The sequence below is a fragment of the Gossypium arboreum genome, chromosome 4, assembly GCF_025698485.1.
Source record: "Gossypium arboreum isolate Shixiya-1 chromosome 4, ASM2569848v2, whole genome shotgun sequence".
In the NCBI taxonomy this organism is placed as follows: domain Eukaryota; kingdom Viridiplantae; phylum Streptophyta; class Magnoliopsida; order Malvales; family Malvaceae; genus Gossypium; species Gossypium arboreum.
Window position 1 is genome coordinate 5,607,760 of NC_069073.1, and position 25,729 is coordinate 5,633,488.

The following is a 25,729-nucleotide window of genomic DNA, read 5'->3' on the forward strand; positions in this document are numbered from 1 at the left end:
CTTTTATAAGTACGTCTTCTATAATACCCCTAGGATATTTAACAGATCTATCAGCTAGTTGAATACTCATCCTAGTGGGTTTAGGTTCCCCAAGACCAAGTTGTTTGAACATTTTATGTGGCATCAAATTAATGCTAGCACTTAAATCAGCTAGTGCCTTCTCAACATTCAAACTACCAATTAAGCAGGGAATAGTAAAACTTCATGAATCCTTCAGTTTGGTTGGCAGTTTATTTTGGAGTATGGTCGAGCATTCCTCGTTGAGTTCCACTATAGACAAAATCTCAAACTTTCTTTTATTTGTTAGAAGCTCCATTAAAAATTTTGTATATGTAGGCATCTACGAGACAGCTTCAACAAAAGGTAAATTAATATGTAATTGTTTAAAAAGTTTGAGAAATTTACCAAATTGTGCATCCATGCGGTCTTTCTTCAACTTTGTTGGGTACGAGATTGGTGGTTTATATTCCCTCAACACAGGTTTTTCATTGTTTTCGGGTTTTTTCTCCTCACCTTTCTTTCTATCAGGTTCTAGTTGCAGCTTCTTTTCAGATTCAACTAGCACCTTCCCACTCCTTAATGTAATTGCTTTCACATGCTCTTTTGGGTTGGGTTCGGTATTGCTAGGTAAGCTCCCTGGTGGTCTCTCTGAAATCATCTTAGCCAGCTGTCCTATTTGATTCTCAAGTCCTTAAATTGATGCTTGCTGATTTTTAAGTGTAATTTCGGTATTCTAAAAACGAGTTTCCTCTACTGAGATAAATTTTGTCATCATCTCCTCAAGGTTCAGCTTTTTCTTTGACTGGTACGGTTGTTGTTAGAAGCCTGGCGAGGGTAGTGGTCTTTGATTTCCTTGGCCTCCCCGTGAAAAATTTGGGTGGTTTCTCCAACCTGCATTGTAAGTGTTACTATAAGGATTATTTTGGGGTCGAAGATTATTACCCATATAGTTCATTTGCTCATTCTCCATGTTAGGGTCGTAGGATGGATAGTCTAAATTGCTCGTTCCACCTCCACTTGCATTGCACTGCATTATTGGATGAACATGTAAAGAGCCAAATAAACCATCAATTTTTCTATTCAAAAGTTCTACCTGGTTAGAGAGCATAGTAATCGAATTGACGTTAAAAACGCCAGCTACTTTTGTTGCCTTTGTCCTCATGACTTTCCACTGATAATTATTCAGTGACATCTCTTCTATAAACTCATAAGCCTCTTTAGGTGTCTTATTATTAATAGTCCCACTAGCAGCTACGTCAATCATCTGTCTAGTTGAGGGATTCAAACCATTGTGGAAAGTTTAAACTTGTAGCCAAAGAGGTAACCCATAGTGAGGGCACATTCTCAATAGATCCTTTTATCTCTCTCATGCATCATAAAATGTTTCTAAATCCATCTGCACAAAAGAAGAAATATCATTCCTTAGTTTAGCCGTTTTAGCTGGCGAAAAATATTTTAGTAAAAACTTCTCGGTCATTTGTTCCCAAGTTGTGATTGACCCTCGTGGTAACGAGTTTAACCACTGTTTAGCTTTGTTCTTCAATGAGAATGGAAACAACCGAAGGCGAATGGCATCGTCAGAAACATCATTGATCTTAAAAGTGTCGCAGAATTCCAGGAAGTTTGCTAAATGAGTGTTTAGATCCTCATCCTGCAAACCATCAAACTAAACAACTGTTGTTTCATCTGAATTGTGTTAGGTTTCAGTTCAAAATTATTTGCAGCGACAACAGGTCTAACTATACTCGATTCAATTCCTGTTAAAGTAGGTTTAGCATAATCATACATAGTACGAGGAGCAGGATTCTGATTTACTGGATTTGCAGCAACCACAGGAGGTAGCGGATTATTTTGATTTTCAGTCATCTCCTCGATTGTTGTGTGAATATTGTCCTCTTGATCTTCCTCTATGTATTGTAAACTTCGTCTTATTTCTCTTTGGTTTCTTCGAGCTGTGCTCTCGATGTCATTATCAAAAAGTAGAGGTCCTGACTGGTTTCTTCTAGTCATAAACTATAAAAACCTGTCAAAAGTAAGGAAAAGAAAATTTAGTAAATAAAAACAAAATTAAATTGCAATAAAAATAAAAATAGCTAAAGTAATAAAAATTAAGTGTTCCTAATATCTTAGTCCCCAACAACGGCGCCAAAAACTTGATGGTCGTGAAACTAACTAAAAATTCGACTTAAGGCAAGCGTACCTATCTAACAGTAGTATAGTTATGGTAAGACAGGAAATATTGTATCCACGAGGACTAAAAGTACTAGTAATTACTATCTTTTTATTATCTAGCATAAAAATTAAGAGAATGTTTACCTAAAACTAATTATCTAATTAGCTAAGATTACGACAAAGATTAAGGTAGGAAATACTTTTGAAAAACCGATTGAGAAGACAATACCCAAGAAAGAATCCACCTAGACTTCACTTATTACCTTTGAATTAGACGATTTATTCACTTGACTTATTCTGGAGAAATCTCTTATTTATGTTAATATCCCTTTCGAGACTAAAAACAACTGACTCTAGGTTGATTAATTGAAATTTCTTTCTAATTAGAACCCCTAAGGTCACATTAACTCGATCTATGGATTTCCTAATTAGATTTGACTCTAATCCGGCAGATTTATGTTGTCCTATCTCTAGGATCGCATGCAACTCCGATTAATTATGAATGATCTACTCTTAAATAGGGACTTTTCTTCCACTAAATAAGCACATCAAAAACCTAAATTAATATCCTGGAATATTAAAGCAAGGATTAAAACTCACAATTAAAAATAAGAACAAATATTTATCATATAAATCAAAAAGTAATAAGATTCGTCTTAGGTTTCATCTCCCTTAGGTATTTAGGGAGTTTAGTTCATGATAATAATGGAAAACATCTCAAAGTATGGAAAACAACAAAACATAAAGAAACTTAAAGAACTTCTACGAAATTGGATGGAAATCTTCAATCTTGACGTAGATCCTGCCTCCGAGGTGATTCTGATAGCTAATCTTGAGTACTTTCGTGCCTTCTACTCTGTGTGTCTTCTCTTCTAGGGTGTTTATATAGGCTTTAGAATGCTTCCAAACCCTCAAAAGTGCCCTTTTCCAAGTAGAACTAAACTTGGGCTCGACAGTGCCACATCAATTCTGAAGAAAAGTTACATTCTGATCCGATTCAACTGCGGAGAAAAAGTCAAAAGTTGTTTTCGAAGAAAGTCACCTTTCGATTCGTTTCAACTGAGAAAAGGAGGTTCAAACTCATTTCAAAAGCAATTCAATACAATACTTGAAGCAATCCACATCTATCCAAGGTTAAGTCAAACGACCCTTTAATCGAAGCCAAACCAAAGAGAAAAAAAAAAGATATTTTTCTTTGTATTTGAAAAGTTTTCAAAATTGTAACTTTTTTATGAAGTCATCAATAACTTTGACTCAGAATTTTCTTTCGACTCAAAATTTGTGGGTACAAATTCACATGTTATTAGCAAAGTCCAACCCTAGAAATCGACACCAAACCATCATATCACCACCATGTCATCTGTAATGACCTGAATTTTCAGTGGTTTTGGAACAATAATTCAAGATTACTAAATCTGAAAAATGGGTAGAAAATATTATTAATTTAGTGAGTATAAGTTAAATGTGAAGTTACGAAAATTTTTTAAATAGTGAATAGTGTACTAGAAATAAATATTAAAATAATTAGAATCGAAAATGAGGTATCGAGACCTCAGAAATTTTAAACCGAGCCATAAATATTTTTATAAATATTTATGGCGTGTTAATAAGTTAGTATTAAAGTTTCTTCAAAAAATTTTAAAGTTTCGATAGTTAATTGAACAAAAAAGACTAAATTGTAACAAATGCAAAATTATGGGAAATGATTAAATAGCTTAAACGATAAAAGAAAGAGGGTTTAAAAGGAAAATAGACCCAATGTCTATTTGGGCTGGACGGCAAGGCATGAAATCAACAAGAAAATAAGGAGAATTAAGGGAAAAATTGGAATATTGCAAAATTTACTTAATAAAGCTAGGACTAAAGTAGAATTATTTAGATTTCTCTTTATTTTTCTGCATTCTCATCAAAAAAAAAAAAAACACCATAGAAGGGTTTCCTTAAGCTGGTTTTTCATATTTTTACTGCAAGTAAGTTCGATTCTTGATTGTTTCTTGAAATTTTTGTGTTTTTGTGACTTTTACAACTAGGTCCACTTGTTGAATTCATTAGTTTTTGATTCTATGAAAGAAATTGAAAGTTTCTATAAGTATCTACTGGAAGTATATGATGATTTAGCATGGAATTAAAGCTTTAAATTGTTTATATGCCGATTTTATTGAAAGAAATGAATAGAAAGTGAATGTTTGGGACCTAATTGTAAAAGAGTTTGAATTTAGGGTTTTATGTAAAAATTTTGAATTTCAATAGTTGTGAAATAACTTATAATTTCTAGGTAAAGTATTAATTGAGAAAAATTAGCTTAATTTAAGGGTTAATTGAGCAAGGACTGAATTGTATGAACTGTGAAATTTGGGGCAAAATGGAAATCAACATTTTGCACTAAAACAGTTTTGGACAGCAACAGTAGTCTAAATTTGAAAAATCACCAAAAATTTAGAAATTGAATTGTAAGATGAATAAAATATGAAATTAAAGTCTATTGAGTCTAGTTTCTTATAGAAGAAATGTTGTAAGCAATAGAATTGTAAATCATGAGATATAATAAATTTTGTGAGACAAGGTCAGAATGATTTTGGGTTCCCTGTTCTGACTTTGGAAAATCATAAAAAATTGTAGAAAAATAATTAGGAGCTTAAATTTATATTTGTAAAATCTTGAATAAGTCTATTTTCAAGAGAAACGAACAGGAACATCATCCAAATTCCGTACATGGAGATAATTAATTTTCAGTGAAGAAGGGTTGGAACTGTCAAATAGAAGAATAGGGGTGACTTTAAAGAATAAATTGTATTTATTGGCTAAACCAAAAATTATGAAAATTTTATGGTAAGAAGATATGTGAGTCTAGTTTCAGGAAAAATTAGTGGATCCTAATTTGACATTCTGTAGCTCAAGATAAAAATAATTTAGTGACTATGACACGGATGGATAGCATTGAATATACATAAGTAAATAGTGAAATTATAGATAATGTTACTTATAAGCGGGTTATAAACATTAACGATGTAAAATAGAGTGAAGGTAAAGTCAATATTAATAAGTCAATGCTAAGATTTTTTTAATGAATATGTTAAATGGTATAATTATAATAGAAGTATGATTTGGTATCAAATTGGTTAAAATGGATTGGTTGGTTCCGATCCATTTTAAAACCGAGACCAATCCAAACATATAAAATTTTTACTGTTTACTTATTAGTATTGACTTCACGTTCACTCTATTTCTCATCCTTAATGTTTATAGCCCGCTTATAAGTAACATTATCTATAATTTCACTATTTACTTATGTATATTCAACGCTGTCCATCCGTGTCATAGTTACTAAATTATTTTTATCTTGAGCTACAGAATGTCAAATTAGGATCTACTAATTTTTCCTGAAACTAGACTTACATATCTTCTTATCATAAAATTTTTAGAATTTTTGGTTTAGCTAATAAGTACAGTTTATTCTTTAAATTCACCCATGTTCTGCTATTTGACAGTTCCGACCCTTCTTCACTAAAAATTAATTATTCCTTGTACAGAATTCGGATGATGTTCCTATTTATTCCTCTTGAAAATAGATTCATTCAGGATTTTAAACATATAAATTTAAGCCCCTATTATTTTTCTACAATTTTTTTATGATTTTCCAAAATAAGAACAAGGGAACCCGAAATTATTCTAACCTTGTCTCACAAAATTTATTATATCTCATGATTTACAATTCTATTACTTACATCATTTATTTTATAAGAAACTAGACTCAATAAGATTTAATTTCATATTTTATTCATACTCTAATTCAATTTTTACAATTTTTGATGATTTTTCAAAGTTAGATTACTGCTGCTGTCCAAAACTATTTTAGTGCAAAATATTGATTTCTATTTTGCCCCAAATTTCACAGTTCATACAATTCTGTCCTTGCTCAATTAACCCCTCAATTAAGCTAATTTTTCTCAACTAATACTTTACCTAGAAATTATAAGTTATTTCACAACTATTGAAATTCAGAATTTCCACATAAAACCCTAACTTCAAACTCTTTTGCAATTAGGTTTCAAACATTCACTTTCTATTCATTTCTTTCAATAAAATCGGCATATAAACAATTTAAAGCTTTAATTCCATGCCAAATCATTATATAATTCCAGCACATACTCATAGAAACTTTCAATTTCTTTCATAGAATCAAAAACTAATGAATTCAACAAGAGGACTTAGTTGCAAAAGTCACAAAAACACAAAACTTTCAAGAAACAATCAATAATTGAACTTACTTGCAGTAAAAATATGAAAAACCAGCTTAAGGAAACCCTTCTATGGTGTTTTTTTTTTTTTTTTTTGCTGATGAGAATGCAGAAAAATAAAGAGAAATCTAGATAATTCCACTTTAGTCCTAGCTTCATTAAGTAAATTTTACAATATTCCAATTTTGCCCTTAATTCTCCTTATTTTCTTGCTGATTTCATGCCCTTTCTGTCCAGCCCAAATAGACCTTGGGTCTATTTTCCTTTTAAACCCTCTTTCTTTTATCATTTAAGCTATTTACTCATTTTCCATAATTTTATATTTGTTACAATTTAGTCCTTTTTGTTCAATTAACTATCGGAACTTTAAAATTTCTTGACGAAACTTTAATACTAACTTATTAACACTCCATAAATATTTATAAAAATATTTATGGCTTGGTTTAAAATTTTTGAATTCTCGATACCTCGTTTTCGATTCTAATTATTTTAATATTTATTTCTAGTACACTATTCACTATTTCAAAAATTTTCCTAACTTCACATTTAACTTATACTCACTAAATTAATAATATTTTCTACTCATTTGTCAGATTTAGTGATCTCGAATCATTGTTCTGACACCACTAAAAATTCAGGCTATTACATTTGATGCCAAAGCGATTTTGACTAATCACTAATAAATTTAAATATTAACTAATAAAGTTTTCATCAAATTCATTCAATATTATTATTCCCAGTGTTCAGGGTTATTACTGGTTAACCAACTATGCTTGAAAATGTTTAAAATATGACTTTTGTACAAAACTAGGGCAAAGTATCGATACTTTGGCAATTTTTGCTCAAAAGCACTAGGAAATTTTGCTAAAAAAACCCCTACATTTATTCAAAATAGTCTAATACTTTGAAACCAAATTAATTCACCTAAGACCCATTAAAATTCTTCACTTAAATATACTAATTAACTTGGATATAATTCTTTATCTAATTTAGTTTGAGCATTCTCTAATTTCTAATCATTCACGGAATCAGTAGGATTTGTAAAATCTTACATTTTAGTCCTTTAAATAACTAACTCTATTCATAACTTAACAAGCCTATGTACATGCCATATCTAAACCAAAATATTTGCATCTACTCTTGCTCGGGCTTGACAGATGTGATAAGATGAGTTGAGGTCGATTTTTTTTTTCTGAATCCAATGCTTAATGTCTAACTTGTACCTATGCATTAGAAAACAACGCGTTAAGCTTGTGACAACTTAGTAAGGACCCATGATATCGAAATCTATTAAAGTCTTTAATTCCTAATATTTCATTTCTTTGTTTATTTACCTTATTTCATCTTAATTTCTTATTATCATACTGATTTCACTTTTTACTTATTTCACAATTTCGTCCTTATGATAACAAGTCGGCAATTAGAATTTACTACTCTTTTTAATGCATGTATCACATTTCACCAATTAACATAATTTTCATAATTCGTCACTAACCTTTATCATTTCTTTCACATATTATTTTTACACTTGTAACATATTAGCCCATATCTTCATTAAATTTCTTTATTAAATTCCATTAAACACATTCACAATATCTCAAAATCATTTTATGTATCATTCTCACTTTTTTTTTCTTCAAATACTTACCACAACTTCTTCGTTAGACCGTGCCAGAGACATTGAATTGAATGGATACACGAAACATATCGGATAACATGAAGCACCAAAGTGCTTTAACACGAAGTATCGAAGTGTTGAGATCACGTAGATCACGATAGCATAGTAGCGCTTGAGTTCTTATGGCATGCCAACTATATCCACAGAATTCAATATTAGTCTACATAAGCATTTCACAATATTGAATTTATATCATTTAAACACGAATATTATATTTCATGAATATCACGATTTAACTGTATTTCTAACACTTATAGTCTTCATTTTCACGATTTTTTTAAAAAAAATACTTATAATGATATGATATTCTAATCAATAAAGTTTCGATTTATAATTCACCATCTATCTTGCAGTTTCTTCATCTTTACAATTATCAATAATTGTATGTAGAACTTTTATGAACTTACAATCTAATCCTTTATACCTCAAAATTTTACATTTATTTTAATATCATTTCAAATTGTCTTCCATTCAAAATTCATTATCATTTAGTACTTTAATCCATTAATTCACCATGATATCTATTTTCACATACCAAATTTATATACACTTCACTTTTACTATTTCTAACATAAATTTCACAAGTTCACTACTTCTTAATTTTCCACAACTTAAAGAATAATTGTAATTTGAATTTCAATATTTATTTTTTCTTATCAATATTTTCTTGTAAACTCTTATGTCTTTTCTAATCTAATCCATTTTGTTATAAAAATTCAATATTCATTAATTAATCATATCTAATCAAATTTTCTTCCTTATAACATTTTAGGCACGTAATCTATTTAAGTATCTCATTTCCCATGGCACATTTCTATGCATTTCACTTCTTTTATTTTTTACCACATAAATTCTCAAATTTTACAACTTAATCCTTATTATCATAATTCCACATATTTTATATTTTAAATATTTTTCATCATTTCCTAGTACCTCGATTATTCTTTTTATCATATTTTCTCAATTCATATGTTAAATTTTCCGTACTTAATTTTACTTACTTACTATATGTTTTACCAAATATTTTAATCTTTAAATAATAAGGAAGTACATGAGTACTTATTTTTTTATCCAAAATCACTTGTTTTCTCTTCTCTTGTCATTTAATTTTCTTTCTCAATTTCTCTCTTCATCAACATGTTAAAAACACAATATTTTCTTACAAGAAATCTTCACTTTAACACCATATTTATATTTTTCTATCACTACCAAATTTAAAAACAACATAAAACATTAACACTCATATTTTAACCTTTTGAAATCAAACTTTAACTTGATTTTCTTCTTCCTCTAAAACTTTCATGAATGCTCCTTTAATGAAATTGATGTGGCTATTACTCTTTTTTATTGTTTCCCAGAAAATTTTAGAAGGAATTAACTTATTTAGCTTGTATTTGGTGAAAAAGACTTATTTGCAAGAAAAATAAAAGTTGAAAATGGTAGAAAATAGTGGCTTACGTGAAACATGAAAGGGCTGACGGCTTTTTATAGCCATTTCATCTTTTCTTTCTCCATTCTTCTACACTTTTCCATCAAATTATCTATCCAAAAAAAATATATTTAGGCTATATACCATTTTACCTTTCCATTTCATTACAATATTACCATTACTCATAAATATCTTTTCAATTAATTTACCATTTTGTCCTTTCACTTTTCTTATAATACCACCATGTATCTTATTTACTTTTGGTATATTTTCACCTCTAATCCCTCCTTTTCCATTGATTCAATTTAGTCCGTAATCATCTGTTTGCTTTACTTTTTTTTGATCCTTCCACTCTTAATATATTTGCTTTATTGGCCCTTAAAATTTTTCATATTTATAGTTTAACCCCTTAAACTTTGAATGTTTACTCTTGAGTCATAGAACTTTCCTCGTTTGCGATTTAATCCTCAGGTTAAGTTAATATCTCACAATTCTCCTCTTAATTAATTTTTCTTATCTTCACTTAACTTCCTCCTTGTTATCACCTTTATTTTACTGTATCGAGAATAAAACCTCGACTTTCCACTACTTTCATACTATAATAAATTTCGGGATGTTACAATATATGTAGATGTAAATGTTATTTATAAATCAAAATGTATCTAAAGAATGTCATATAAATGCAAGCATATATTTCTAGAGCTGTGCATTGAGTAGTTCATTCCAAGTATCTGGAACACCAGGCAAGCACCAATGCAAGCAGTCAGGGGATTTTTTACCATAATATGAATTGTGAGCCTCATCTCTTAGATCAGATAGAGCAGTTATATCCAAAAGCTTCACCCTGGTACCCTTAACGGCAGCAGCTACAACCTTGTCGCTCGATTCATCTTCGAAGACTTCACTCCCTCTGGTCATCGGAATGGTGTTATCGCATCTACCGCCGGTGTCCCAGTCGCCTTTGAAAAAGTGCGTTGGCGACTTTGTTCTAAAGAAAACTTGCAAGTTGGGATTCGACGCCAACTTAGAATCAAGCCATTTTACTATATTGTTCACTTTAAAAATCATGGCATTGGAGATGTTCTTGAGATTTCTGTCTTGGACAGGCGCCCCGTTCACGTACATCACCTCGTTGTCCCAGCTAACCAACGTTTTTCTCCAATGCTGATCCGTGTTCATGACTAATACATTAAGGTGATCGATGTTTTCTCGAATGAAAGCTGGCTGACGGTCCAAATGCATGGCGTTAAGGGTGTTTGGATCGGTGGCATTAATAGGCTCTAGATCACACAGTCTTGTTGACTTAGAATACAAGATTGTGGTATTGGTACTCCGAAACCGGTAACCCCAACCAGGGTGATGGATCTCTCCGGTGTATAGGAACTGAACATCTTCAATGTCAGAGCTCTCTTGGCCCCCGGTGAGCATGCACATCATGGATTCAAATTGCTGTCTGCTCAATGAATCTCCAACAAAGGCAACTATTTTGTCTTTCATCCTGTTATATATATATATATATATATATATATATATGTGTGTGATACAAGCTTATTCTTTTAAACAACTCAAGCATTAACTAGGATAAAGTACCTGCAATGGGAGTCTCTTTGATCTTATTTTGTGTGTGTGTGTGTGTGTGTGTGTGTGTGTTTGCGTTAAACTGCTTACCTTTCCAAGAAATGAGAGGCCTCAAATTCTGGCTTTTGACAATCTACGGACTGCCATCTATAACCTTCGTAGGAGAAATCTGTTCGACTGGAGAGTCTGCATGCCCACTTCCTTTCCATATACTTGCATTGAGCAGCATATAAAGGCGGCCTGCTATCAGCAACCCATCTACCTCTTGCATAATTACAGACTGCAAATATGGATATAATACAATTTAATCCTCTACATCCTTCATTAGTTATACAAGGAAGAATATGCATCGCATTGCATTCTCGTGTACCTTTTGTATCGACTGAGGCTGTCTCATTTACAAAGCTACCATCTATCATCTCAGCTTCAAAATCATCACCATTTTCCATTGGCTCTTTCCCTTCTTCTTTCTCAAGTGATTGATACTTATTTCCATCAGTTTTCGTCTCAGCAGGCTCCATAGGCTCTGTGGAGTTATTTGGGTCGCAATGAATGCATACTTCATATGTAATATCCATTGAAGCTAGAAAAGCTTGAGTAATGGTTGAAACAGCTAGGCGTACAACTTTCGTAAAACCTCAAACCAACTTCAACATAGCTATAGCATGCACATAGATTCTGAAATTCAACAACTTAAAAATAGATATAAAGAAGAATGAAATGGGAAACAAACCAGGAGGTGTGTTGGACTGGTATTGGGTTGATACATGTGTATAAACAAAAGGATTGGTCTCCCAATCCCAAAGCAATAAGGTCATCAAAACCAGAGCAAGCAGAGCCACAGAGATTTTCTTTCCAGTTGTTCTGAAACCATCTCCTCCTTTCATCTCCTCTTCTGCACTGCAAAAGAAACAAACACATTCCGAATGAATTAGATCCTCGGTACCACCGATTTAAACAACGGTCACAATGTGATGTTATAGTCACTACTTTTCTGATTCCGATCCTCTCCGCTGCCGATATACATCATTAGTATTCAGCATGCAGGAAGATGCAATAATGCAAGTATGCATGCATAGCATGAATCAAATATAGTAATACTAGAATGTATATGGAAAAATGTTAAAGAGGAAAACAGAATGAACCTTGTTAGTAGGAAGTGCCTCCTCTGCTCTTCCTTTGTGTTGGATAAATTGTATGTCTCAATATTATATATATACTCCAATATCAATAATACCTACTATAAAAGCAATCCTTTATGTGCTTGTTGATATGTATGTATGCATGGTATGTTGATTTCATTACATTATCTCATATTTTACATAATTTATATATTTTAAATATTAACTATATAATATTCTTTTATATTACTCTTCTTACACTATCGACTAGTTCTTCATTGTTATTGTCATATTTTATATGCAAAAACGAAATATTATAGGTAAAAAAAAACACTTTTAATTAAAAATTATTTCTCAAATTAAATAAGTAAAAGCTTGAAAACAACTTTAAAGTACATGAAAATATTTTTGAAATAAGTTCATATAGTGATTTGACATTGAAAATTGAAAAGTAAATTATTAATTAATACATGAATGGGATTTCATTATTGATGTGACATTTTGTATTATAATTCTTCTTTTGGTAAAGAATACTTTACGTCATAATTAATTAGTGATATAAACAATAAATATTACATGAAATATATAAATTAAGAATCAAATCTGAAATTTTTCATCAATCTTGCAACTTCTTTTGGTTTTAAAACTACAAAACTTAAATCCAAAATTGAAATTAATTGCAAGAAGGATATTTTTAAGATAATTTTGGGAATTAGAGGAAATAAATGAAAACAGAATTATATCTTTAAATAGAATTTAGTCTTCAGGAATTGGAAAGGAAAAAGAAATTCGGGCACCAAACTTCTGAATCTATTATGTTTAAAAGGGTCACTTACGATTGGCAAAGCCCAACTTCTGAAACAGGCACCCAACCATCAAACCGCCGTCATGTCAGCCATCGTGTCCGGTGGCCAAACATATTTCCAAAAGCGCTTTGATCTAATGGCTTAGATTTTTCAAAGAGCAAAAGATTTCCAAATTAACTAAAAGTCCAAATTTCGTGTACAAATATAGAAAAAAAAAAACCAAAAAATTTATATACACAACCAACTTGCAAGTGTCCTTAAAAAAATTAGATATCAAGTTTTGAAATTAAAATATACATGATATATAATATTAAATTTTAATTTATATATAATATTAACAATTTTCATGTCTCTGACCCTTTTGTTTTATACATTCAATTTAAGAAATTAAATTAGAAGATAATGGAACAATTTTTCTTTAAGAAAAAGAAAAATTAATATGAAAAATGAACATCAAAGGTTAATTACAATTTTAATATGAAAACCAAGACCTGGAGTAAAAGGAAGGATTGAAATTCAATTATGAGTAAGGTGATAAATGTACATACAATAAAAATACAATGGAAATCAAATGCTGAATTGCATGTGTTTATTTGTTGGGTTACCGTAGACATCAAGCTGTTCAAAATACATTTTGGTTTTCAACAATGACATTCTCAGTGGTGAAAAAGGAGAAATGATTTACCTAGTCTCTAATCAAGTAAAAAAGAGAGGAAATATGAAAGAATTTAAGGTAATTTTAATACCAGCTCCGTGTTGTATCTTCATAAAACTCCCTCTTCACACCATATGCATGGAAGTTCCTATATCTGTGCAATAAGGATTTCGTTCCATGAGTCTGGTACGCCGGGTAGGCACCAATGCAAGCAATCATTGACACTCTGAGTCGGCCTAATACTGTAACCAGACATGTGAGCTTCATCTCGGAGTTCAGAAATCGCAGTTATATCCAAAAGCTTTACCTTTGTGCCCCTAACAGCACTCTCCACAACTTTGTCATTAGATCCATCTTGCAAGACCTCGCTACCATTGGTTAAGGGAATGGTATTATTGCAAGTACCTCCGGTGTTCCAATCTCCATTGCGGTAGTGCCTTGGAGAGATTGTCCTAAAGAAAGCTTTCAGCCGTGGGTGTGATGTAAGTTGTGAATCTAGCCACCTGACGAAACTATGCACTGTGAAATTCTTGGCATTCCTAATATCTTCAAATTCTTTATTCTCATTGGGCTTCCCATTAACATGCATCACCCAACGGTTTCCTTCAAACTTCCCTCTGTTCCAGTGGTGACCTGTATTCAAAACTAATACATCAAAACGATGAAGGTATCGTCGCAGGAAAGCTGGTGGACGGTCCAAATGCATGGCAACATCAGAGGCTTTGTCTGTGCTGTTTATAGGAACCAGGTCTGAGAGGCTAGCTGACCAGTAATATAAAATGGTGGTATTTGTTTTTGTGAAACGGTAGACCCATCCATCAGGACGCTTGGCTCCACGAGGTTTAACAAGCCCATATTCCCTTGCAGCATCTTCAACATATATAATATGTTCCCCGCCTGAGACCATACACATCATGGATTGGAACTGCTGCCTGCCTAATGAGTCTCCTACAAAGGCAATTGTTTTATTCCGCATTCTGAAAATTACAACCATGGTTAGAATAGAAAAAAGAGGCCTGCTAAGTGATCTTAACAAACTTAAAACTGAGAAATTTCACATAAGACAATAGAAAAAGAAAAAGCATCATAAAATAAGGAATTTCCAGCTAAGCAGTGAAGAAAGAATACAAAATCTAGGAAAAGCAGTAGCATGTGACGTAAGGCAGTGTTAGTGTGCTACCATTGGTAATCTTTATTAATCATAGTGTTCCAAAACATGGTGAATTTGGTCAGTAGTGAATAGTAAGATGCATTTAGTACCAAATAGGAAAAGGATAGCAAGAATATTAAGGATACATTTTGTGTTGGCAGAAAACATTAGAGAATAAAGGAAAAGCAGTGAAGGGTGACTACTGTCCCGATAACAGCAGAGGTTCATTAAAAGAATATCCTTTTTTTTCTTTTAGGACAAGATCTACTAAGAACGATAAAAAATATTAATATTGACCATTTATTTACAAGAATATGACTGGTAACTAACCACCTTAAGGAACATAAGGAGGAAAAAGAGAGCTATGTTGGGAAAGGGCATGGGAAGAAGCAATAACAAGAAACCGTACACAAAGACTTACCTTCTCAAGAATGAAAACCGGTTAAACTTTTTCATTTTACAATTCTTAGGCTGCCACCGATATCCCTCAAAAGAGAAGTCTGTCCGTTGGGTTAGTCTGCAAGCCCACATTACTGATAACCATTGTTTACATCCAAACCCAGAATACAATGGCCGCTTGCTGTCAGCAACCCATCTACCCTTGGCAAAATTGCAATCTGAGTGACCAAAAAGTGGAAATGCTTAGTGATAAATCATGAAGGCACCTGAAAAACTTAAAATTTCATCCATAGAAGCTTCTCAATAAATTTAAATGCTACAAACATAAATAAAAAAAATTGAAGCCTGCAACTAATGAGCTATTAACAGAGCATAAAGATTATAAAATAGAATGATGAAAGAAATAATAGTAAATTAGTAATAAAGAACCGTGCAGATCTTTCAGTATATCCTAATTTATTAAACTTCAGTGAAGTTTGTTAAATTATATGGCATATAATTTATAAACGTTATTATTAGATACAAAAGAAGAATCATTACTTCCTATAATAGAACTCAAAAGGCATATGGTACTTCTATGTCACTTACGGTTCACTTCTGGCCAAATTCTATATCATGTTATTCTCTCTAGGAGAAATTCATTAACCAGTTTTACAGTTTCCCATTCTACAATCTAAGTTCTTAGAAGACGCAAGAAAGCTAGAAGACTTTCTAGCTCATTTAAAAATGTGCACACACTTTTAGTTTTATGTAACTGTCCCTCTAGGAATTTTTGACACTTGAAGGATCTCAGAAGTAATTTCAGGCATATAACTTGCTACCCTTTATCAACCTTTTCATATTTGCAACAGGTTCATTTTACTCTTATGAGGGCACACCCCTTATATAAACCTTTAATGAGCACAAGTTTAACACTAACTAGTAGATATGGTCCCCAATTTTAGCAGCTATGCAGATTTAGTACAAATGTGTGATTAATTTCAATCAGCCAGGCATTAAAGCTGAATCTTTTAAATCTAATCAGATTTAAGCACCCACTCTTGCCCTAACAATGACTCAACACCATAAGCCTTTGACAAACAAGTAATTAATTAAATGTACCCTGTATTAAAGTGATCCAGTGGGAGACAGAAGAAAAAAGGAGCAACAATTATCAGTACAAAGTAGATTTAATCTAGATGCAGCCCCATGATCCCCCAAAATCTTAGTTAACTCTCATGAAAACAGATTTGTAAGCTTCTCTGCTCCGTTAATCATCAAAAACCCAAATTTTCCAGAATCGCCCATTTGATTTAGGAATTAAACCATTTTAATAAAGGCTTTCAGTATAGCACTTTCGTTCATCTCAAATCACAAATAACAGCTAATGTGCTTCGGTCACCTAAATGTAAGTAAAAAAATTTCACTCTGCATGTCTTAGCTTGCAAACTTAAAACAAGAAGTCTAGTGATAAGAATATTTTTCATAAAAGAAAGTTGGAAGATTTACTTAAAACTGATTATTTATTTCATACTCAACCTGCATTTTGGGGGGATAACTCCTCCTCATCACTATCATTATCTTCAGAAGAGAATGTGGTTACAGGTTCTGTTGATGAAGAAGAATTATGATGTTCTCCCATCCTTGTTGCTTCTTTTTTCAAAAATGACTTATTGGCTTCCTCTGTATGCCCTCCACGGCTCCTGGAAATTGAAGAATTATTTGGTGCGTCCACAAGCAAGTCTATGTGCAACAAGAAAATTAAAAAGTCAATGAATTTAATATTAAGTTTAGAAAAATATTGTTCAATTCAAATATTTCATTCGTTAATATCTAGTAAACCATGGTCCGTATATCCATCAAATAGAACCCAGCAGAACAAATGGTCTTTGCCAGCTAACTTCAGAACCCTTAGCATCCAAAAGGCATCTCATATAGCATACTCTTGGATCATTTATTCATCCCAGTAGAACATATGCCATAACTACCACCTAAATAGGATCCATACTGTCTTAACAATTTTCGAAATTGATCGTGGTTTGTCCCATTAAAGGATATAAGGAAATGAAAGTTCATGGATCAAGAAGCTAATACTATTACGACTCTGCTACTTTGCCCTCGTATACATGGAGATAGCTCAGTGAGTGCTACATAAAACTATGATGTTGTCCAGGAATATTATTCTTTTCTTTTTTATCTATATCATCTAACTTCTTGAAAAATGCATATAAATAAGTAATCTCGAGAGTAACAAGTGCTGCAAACATATGTTACTCAAAAATAAGAAAGTTCAAATCAACATTAAAAGAAATGACAAAATACTTATCATTGAACCTTAATGTGATTCATAGCTTCATACTAGTGAGACCGGTCCCATGGGATTCTTTAGACCATATAGCCTTTCAAGGGTCATATTTACTATAGAATATAAAAATCCATCATACAATTTTCACCATCCCAGCAGTCAGCTTTGCATATCTTCTTGATCCTTCAACCTTTTAATGCACTTTCAATTCCAAAACAAATTTCAGATCCAAATTACATTTCCAGGTACATAGGTTCATCCTCATCTTCCCATCTAGTGAAAAATCAAAATCTTACATGTATTCTTAGAACCATTTTTCCATGCATCATAACCGAAATGGATTCTGAATTACATCTCCAGGCACATATCTTTCTCACCTATGGACTAAGATTCATCCCTTCCCCTCCTAACCTCTCTTTCCTTTTAACTTCATATGTTTAAATAGCCTAATGAGTTACAAACCTGAAAGTTCCATTTTTCTTCTCAAATTGTAACCAAAATTAGTTAATTGTTTTAATGTTCATCCCAGCTAGACTACTCAACCATTCTTCATGGAAAACATTCAGAAATACAAAATAAATAAAAAGATGTGCAAATTGCCAAAGGTGGAGTGGGGGGAACCAAACCTGAAGAAGGTTGTCTAAAATGTTGTTGGGGCAATAAAAGAGTAGTAAGAAAGGATTTATTCATCCCAGTTGAAACATACACCATAACTACCACCTAAACAGGATCTATACCGTCTTAACAATTTTCAAATGGAAATTGAGTGTTATTTTTCCCATTAAAAGATATAAGGAAATGAAAGTTCATGGATCAAGAAGCTAATATAATCATGACTCTGCTACTTTGCCCTCCTGTACATGGAGGTAGCTCAGTGAGTGCTACATAAAACTATGATGTTGTCCAGGAATATTAATCTTTTCTTTTTGATCTATATCATCTAAGTTCTTGTAAAATGCATATAAATAAGCAATCTCGAGAATAACAAATGCTGCAAATGTTACTCAAAAATAAGAAAGTTCAATTGAACATTAAAAGAAATGAAAAAATACTTATCATTGAACCTCAATGTGATTCATAGCTTCATACTAGCGAGACTGGTCCCGTGGGATTCTTTAAACCATATAACCTTTCAAGGGTCATATTTACTACAGAATATAACCATCCATCATACAATTTTCAGCATCCCAGCTGTCAGCTTTGGAAATCTTCTTGTGCCTTTAAACTTTTAATGCACTTTCAATTCAATAACAAATTTCAGTTCCAAATTACATTTCTGGGTACAGAACTTCATCTTCATCTTCACATTTAGTGAAATCAAAATCTTACATTATCATAACCGAAATGAATTCCGAATTACATCTCCAGGCACGTATCTTTCTTACCTAAGGACTAAGATTCATCCCTTCCCCTCCTAGCCTCTCTTTTCCTTTTAAGTTCATATGTTTAAATAGCCTAATGAGTTACAAACCTAGAAGTTCCATTTTTCTTCTCAAACAGTAACCAACAATAATTAACTGTTTTAATGTTCATCCCAGCTAGACTACCCAACCATTCTTCATGGAAAACATTCAGAACTACAAAATAAAAAAATAAAAAGATGTGCAAATTGCCAAAGGTGATGTGGGGGAACCAAACCTGAAGAAGGTTGTCTAAAACGTTGTTGGGCCAATAGAAGAGTAGTAAGAAAAGGATTATTCTTCCATGGCGAAAGCATTATAACTAAAAAACACAGAGTAAGGAGAGCAATAGAAACATGGATTCCTTTCAGTATATTAAATTTGCATCCTTTCATCATTCCTTCAACCCTTCTCTAACACATCAAGATATTTGCCACTGTAATTTCAACCTTATTTAAGGAGGCTTCGGCTGTATTGTAGAAAAAACAAAAACAAAAACAAAAATTGAAGTGAATGATTATGAATTGATAATTTAAGAGGAAAAATAAAGTAAAAAGGAATGGAGAAGAAAAGGAACCTGAATTAAAATTCCAGCCTCCTCAGCTAAATCTCAGTGTGGAAGTATCAATGGATCTGCTGATTTTGGCACTGTATTTGGGTTTTGAAAGTGAGAGATCGTTTGGCTCAGACAATGAAAGAAAGAAAGACTTACTTTATTTTTATATTTATAATTTACATTTTTAGTTATTGAGGGCGGGGGGATTTGCCTTACGTGAGCGGAGCATGTTTAGCTGAGCATTAGGCCAATGGGAGGTTTGGACGTGGCACATGTTTGTTGGACATGGTAATTGTGAATATCATTGAAAACTAAAATCCAAAATAAGAAAAAAATTTAGAGCATGTTTGGTTGGCATGAATAGCTATTCCTGGATGATTCAGTGATAAGCAGCTATTCATTAGTTTGGTTCACCGAATCCTTCATTCGACAGAATTTCATTCATCTCCCATTTCGCCTCCTCCTCGTAATAGCCATTCCGCACCTAATGTAAAGAATAGCAATACAGAGCCTCCACTGAATAAGAATAAAAACATAACCTCTCATTCTTGCCCTTTACCACTCTCCCTCAGCAAACACCTCAAACCACCAGACCCCAACCCTGTCTCCTAGTTCTCGTTTAGTTATTCTCATCCCACAACCATCATTGACAGAGATCTCGACATTGTAAAAAGCTTCCCCAAAGTTGAGACGAGTAAGGTTATTTTTCCCCTTAATCTCACCTCTATTGTGAGAATTTCATCTCTTTGCTTCTCTGCTTGTATTTCATTAGAAGGGAGAAGTGAAAAAAATGAGTTTTCGAAAAAAAATTGGTTGATTGGTTGATCTGATTGTTTTAGGGCAATTTAGGGTTAGAAAGCTAAGCTTGGTTTTTTCGAATTGCTGAGCATTTCTATTTATTGTAAGGGATTTCAGGTTGCTTGTCTCAATAGTAAGGAATTTCAATTTCAGGTTGGAATTTGTTGTTTGTGGTAAATGGGTTGAACGGGTTTTGGATTTTGAGCTTTGAATCAGTTACGGAGTTTTTTAGCAAGAAAAAGAAAAAGAAAACAGAGGCGGGGGAGATGAGAAAATCGTTTTACTAGTTTTTGTGGAGGGAGTGCTTATTCAAGAGGGTACGGATTTTGAGTTTGTGTTTGCTATAATGGTGAAGCCTAGTTGATAGCTTTTTTCATTAGAAATTTCACTATTAAGAGCTTTATGTGCTTCTTCGACACAATGCTTAATTAGCTAAAAGACACATTTTGAAAGATATGGTGCATGCCTTTTGCGCATTTCTCTCTTTTTTATAATGTCAAATGATTATCTTTGTTGATGTATTCTATAAAATATCTAATTATTGAGTGTTTGTTCTACTGTGTCTTTTTGAATAGCTCATTTACACTTATATATAATATATGGTTCTTTGATGTAACGTGCTAAGGTAACTTGGTGTCATGTGTGGTGACATGGTACCCTCTTAAGGGTTATATGTGTCTTAGATACCCCTCAAAGGATTATGGACGAGCAGGGTGAGATCATGCAAGTAGTGGGCACTCATAACGGATGAGCTCTTGAAGAGCTCACTAGGTTGATTGCGGACAAGTCTACGTGTCAAGCAAACAACCACGTTTTATAACATTTTATACTTATTTTATAACACAACTTCAATATGATAAATAATTTAATTTGTTGATTGTAACATCTAACATTATAAAGCTAAATTTGATGTTGAGAAAATATTTTAATTTGTTGGTCACTTTGTCCAATGTTAAAAATAATTTAAAATTTGTCATTGTTTAGTTTGAGATATGAAAATTATTAAATAAAATAGCATTCTTTTTTTAAAAAATTTATTTACATTACCCTAATTGATATCTCAAAGTCTATGTAACGACTCGATTTTAGCCAGTGTCAAAAAATGCTTTTTTGAAACCCAATTTCGTAAATCGAGTCATAAAATTATGAATAGAATGATTTATGTATTTAGTATGAAAGTATATTAGAGGACGGTCAAGAAATTAAATCGAGAAAATGATTAATTATAATATAGGGACTAAATCGTAAAGGACAATCACTAATGAACTTTAATTTAGAAAATATACAGGGACTTGATTAGCAATTAACCAAGGGACTTAATGATTATTTAACCAAGGGACTTTTAATTAAGAAAGATTAATTATTAGATTAATCATGTTATAAAGTTAAAATTTAAGTTAATTAACACTTTAATCTAAGTATAAATATGAAATGTGAGTGGATGAGAAAAAAACATATCATCCTTCCTTCTTGTTGCCGTCCAAGGTTGAAAGAAAGAATTTCCCTTTTTACTTTCTTTTACACTTTGGTTAAGTAATGTAATTGAATATTGTCCTCAAATTTTCTATAGAATTGTACTTATTTGAGCTTAATTTATAAATTGTTAAGTATATATTAAGTTACCATTAGTAGGATTTGGTGAAATAAAGCTTGATTTTGATGAGAATTAGAAGTGTAAGTTTTGGTATGTTAAGGTTAAGTTGAAAAGTAGAGAAAAATTTTGGAAATGACTAGAAATCTGATTAAACTATATAGTTGATTTATGACATTAAGGACTAAATTGAATAAATTGAAAGTTGTTAAGAAATTATGCTATAGATTGAAAGTACAAGGTATTTAATGAAAGAATTGTTGAATCTGGTGCCCTAAGTGTAGTATTTTCGTGTAACACCCTTTAACCCGTATCCTTTGCCGAAAAAAGGGTTACAAGGCATTACCGAATAACACATCCCATTCACATACATTTATACATTCATTATCAAAAACCATTCGCAAACATTCACATTGTCCCTTATAAGGTTCTACATGACCTTAAAACATGCTTAAGAATGGTTCAGGACTAAACCGATCACAATTAAAAATTTTCAAACACTTAGAAAAATTTTACATTCCTAAGTCACACGCTCGTGTAAGCAGGCCGTGTGCCTCACACGGCTACCAGACATGCATATGTCCTAGACCGTGTGAAAACAGAGTATACATACTGACTTGAACCACACGGCCGGAGACATGCCTGTGTGCCTTGGCCGTGGTCGAAACTGACTTAGGTCACACAACCAACCACACGTCCATGTGTCTAGCACGTGCTTGAGACTGACTTAAATTCGTGGGGCTACCCTAGGGGACACACGGCCGTATAACATAGTCGTGTGTAGCACATAGCCGAGACACATGCCCGTGTCTCTACTTGTGTGGACAACAATAGGTCATTTGAAAAGCCAATTTGCCACCCTACAATCATGCATAATAATCAAACCTATTTGGTACTATTTCAAGTCATTTATAAGCAATCAAAACCCACCAAAACATATACGTAACATATCATATATAATCAACTATTTCAACTAATCATTTCCATATTCAAATTATACCAAATCATTATGCCAAAATCATCACAATTTACCATTACTCAAACATTGATAACTAACTTAAACAATATCCATTTAACTATATCTACCACTATGACAAACATACCAAAACAAGCCAACATATAAAGGCATTATTTGCATCACATATATCACTTATCAAGCATTTAACTTAAGCCAATTTAATTGGCTAAAACATATCAACATTTACATCATTAACAAGCCAAATCACATGGCTAATATCATAGTTCAAAACATACCAAAATGACACTAGCTGTAACATCCCGAAATAGGGCCTAAACGGAACAGTGGTTGCGAAACCACAAATCCGAGGTAGAATGTAACGGCCTAATTTTCAGATGGCGCTACCCCTTCTACGGGAGCAGGCGCATTACTTTCTACATCATCATCACCAGCTCACTCGGGATCCATTACAATAAAACAAAATATTTAAAAATCGTCAGGAGTCGTCACACTATCAAAATACAAGTATGGCATGTATAGCTAGACTTTTTCTCACACTAACTGTTCCGAGAACTGACTAAACCTGCTCTGATACCAATAAATGTAACGCCCCCACGCCCAAAACCATCATCGGAGTCAAGCTTGAGGTGTTACTAAACTTATCTTACCTTTTAAACAACTCTAAATCACTTATTTTAATTTTCAGAATAAACTGTTTTTCTGCGTCATGGTTACTTAAAAATTCATTTCTCGAGTTTCAAAACTCGAAATTAAGATCCGTAAATTTTTCATGAAACTAGACTCATATATATATCTACTAATTTTTTTCTAGAATTTTTAACTTAGCCAATTAGTACAGTTTATTAGTTAAAGTTTCCCCTATTTCAAAACTCAACTGCACTGACCTCTTCTTACTACAAACCATTTTTCTTCCTGTACAAAATTCATATGACTAAGTCGTTTGTTTCTCCCAAACCTAGATTCAACAATAATTCTAACCATATAAATTATACCTTCTAATTAGTTTTGTACAATTTATGGTGAATTTCCAAAGTTGAAACAGAGGATCCAGAAATCGCTCTGACCCTGTTTCACTAAAACTCAGATATATCATAAAATATAATACTTTTACCTGTTTTTCTTATTCCATAAGAAAATATACATAATAAGCTTTAATTTCATATATTATTCATCTTCAAACTATGTTTCTACAATTTTTAGTGATTTTTCAAAGTTACATCATTTCTGTTACTTGAATCTGTTTTTAGGTTACTTTCACATTTTTCATAATTTTCATGTGATAATCATCATTCAATCATACATATTAATAAACATGTATATCATCAGCTATTTTCTTAGCTAATCACTAGCAAGTATTTATACATCATTCATTATTCATATTATACCAAAAGTAGCTAAGTTTCTATACATGCCATACCCAAAACAAAAGCGTCTAGTTATCCGAAGTTATTTCTTTGATAGTGTGATCGGCCTCCGACATTTCCTTCGATCCCGAGTGACTAGATAAGTACTATAAGAAGAAGAAAATAAAGAGATTAAGCACTAGGCTTAGTAAGCTTACAAGCAAATAAATCACAACATTCAACATAATGGATAATTATGCATAATATCATTTAACATCATAAATTTCTTTACTTCTTAATTTCTATCTTCTTCTTTATTCCCTTACCTTCTTTCTTACGACCTTTCCTTTTCATAAGTATAATCTACTTTTCCTTTGCTGTTAATTCACTGTAATTTAACTCGTATCCTGACCCGTTGAACCACTCGGAATACTAAGGATACTAGGGTCGTTCCTGTCTATCAATATCCTGCCAATGCCATGTTTTTGACATGGACTTACATGAATTATTCTGTCTCCAATGCCATATATAATATGGACTTACATGGCTCAATCCTATCTCCAAAGCCATATTTCTAATATGGACTTACATGGCTCATTTCGTTCATCACTGTCAACCCTAATATCCTAACATTCCTAGGGTTCAACGGGGCTTTCTAACACTTTTCTCTGTCACTTCACCTTAAATTCGACTTTAAATATTTTCATAACATAATATTTAAATGCTGAAATTGACAATAATAATGTAAAATAAAAGAATATTGCATTTATTTACTGTAAACTTACCTTGATACAAAATGTGACTAAACCTTACAATTTAGTCCTTTACTTTTCTTTTCCTCGTTCTTCTTTGGATTCTTGATCTATAATATAAAATATTTCTACTCATTAGCATTTATTTGATTTCTATTTCACTTCACAATTTATGCTGTTCAAAATTCGAAATTGCACTTTTACCCCAAAATTTACAGTTTTACAATTTAGTCCTGCTCAATTCACCCATCAATTGAACTAATTTTTTCTAAATTAACACTTTTATTTTATCAATATAAACTATTTCACAGCCTTTGATATTCTGAATTTCAACACCAACATCTAATTCACAATTTTGCTCACAATTAGGTCCTAAATACCATTTTCTATCAAAATGACTTAATAAAACAACCTTAATATGAAATTAGAACTTCAATTTCATAATAATTCATCATAAACTACCCTTACTCAGCCAGGGTAACTTCCAATTTCACCCACCAAATCAAAAACTAATGAATTAGATGATTGGACCTAATTGTAAAAGTCACAAAAACATAAAATTACTAAGAAATAGTAAAATTGAACTTACATGGTGCAAAATATGAAAAACCAGCATAGGAGACCTGCTACGGCGTTTACGGCTGAGAAAGATGAAGAAATGTCTAGATTTTCAATCACATCGGTTTTTTACTATTAACTTTTATGCTAATTCCAATTTTGTCCCTTGTTCACATTGTTTTCTTGCTTATTTCATACCCAAACCGTCCAGCCATTAACCTTTGGGTCTAATTTCTCTTTAA

At 32.3% G+C, this 25,729-nt stretch overlaps 3 protein-coding genes and 1 non-coding gene across 5 annotated transcripts; 1 reads left to right on the top strand and 3 right to left on the bottom strand.

Moving 5' to 3' along the window:
* The first annotated feature begins 1,322 nt into the window (after window positions 1–1,322).
* On the top strand, window positions 1,323–1,429 carry LOC128292498 (small nucleolar RNA R71). The gene has a single exon (XR_008282483.1). It is a non-coding gene; the product is annotated as a small nucleolar RNA R71 (small nucleolar RNA).
* An 8,784-nt stretch (window positions 1,430–10,213) lies between these two features.
* Window positions 10,214–11,014, bottom strand: LOC128291558 (protein trichome birefringence-like 14). The gene has a single exon (XM_053026726.1). It carries the CDS (start codon window positions 11,012–11,014, stop codon window positions 10,214–10,216), a length of 801 nt encoding a protein of 266 aa, XP_052882686.1.
* Window positions 11,015–11,158: 144 nt separating this feature from the next.
* Window positions 11,159–12,345, bottom strand: LOC108459244 (protein trichome birefringence-like 16). 2 transcript variants are annotated; one of them, XM_053026939.1, is made up of 4 exons: window positions 12,241–12,345; window positions 11,829–11,995; window positions 11,466–11,621; window positions 11,159–11,375 (listed from the first exon to the last, which is right to left on the bottom strand). In XM_053026939.1, the coding sequence occupies exons 2-4, from the start codon at window positions 11,980–11,982 to the stop codon at window positions 11,182–11,184; spliced, it is 504 nt and encodes a 167-aa protein (XP_052882899.1). In that variant the 5' UTR covers window positions 11,983–11,995; window positions 12,241–12,345; the 3' UTR covers window positions 11,159–11,181. The 2 variants fall into 2 exon arrangements, with proteins under 2 accessions (XP_052882899.1, XP_052882900.1); XM_053026940.1 differs by having other exon boundaries at window positions 11,829–11,990; window positions 12,241–12,285.
* A 1,174-nt stretch (window positions 12,346–13,519) lies between these two features.
* LOC108457894 (protein trichome birefringence-like 14) lies at window positions 13,520–19,688 on the bottom strand. The gene is made up of 5 exons (XM_017757095.2): window positions 19,488–19,688; window positions 19,149–19,379; window positions 16,745–16,948; window positions 15,249–15,444; window positions 13,520–14,654 (listed from the first exon to the last, which is right to left on the bottom strand). The coding sequence occupies exons 2-5, from the start codon at window positions 19,306–19,308 to the stop codon at window positions 13,826–13,828; spliced, it is 1,389 nt and encodes a 462-aa protein (XP_017612584.1). The 5' UTR covers window positions 19,309–19,379; window positions 19,488–19,688; the 3' UTR covers window positions 13,520–13,825.
* Window positions 19,689–25,729: the final 6,041 nt, after the last annotated feature.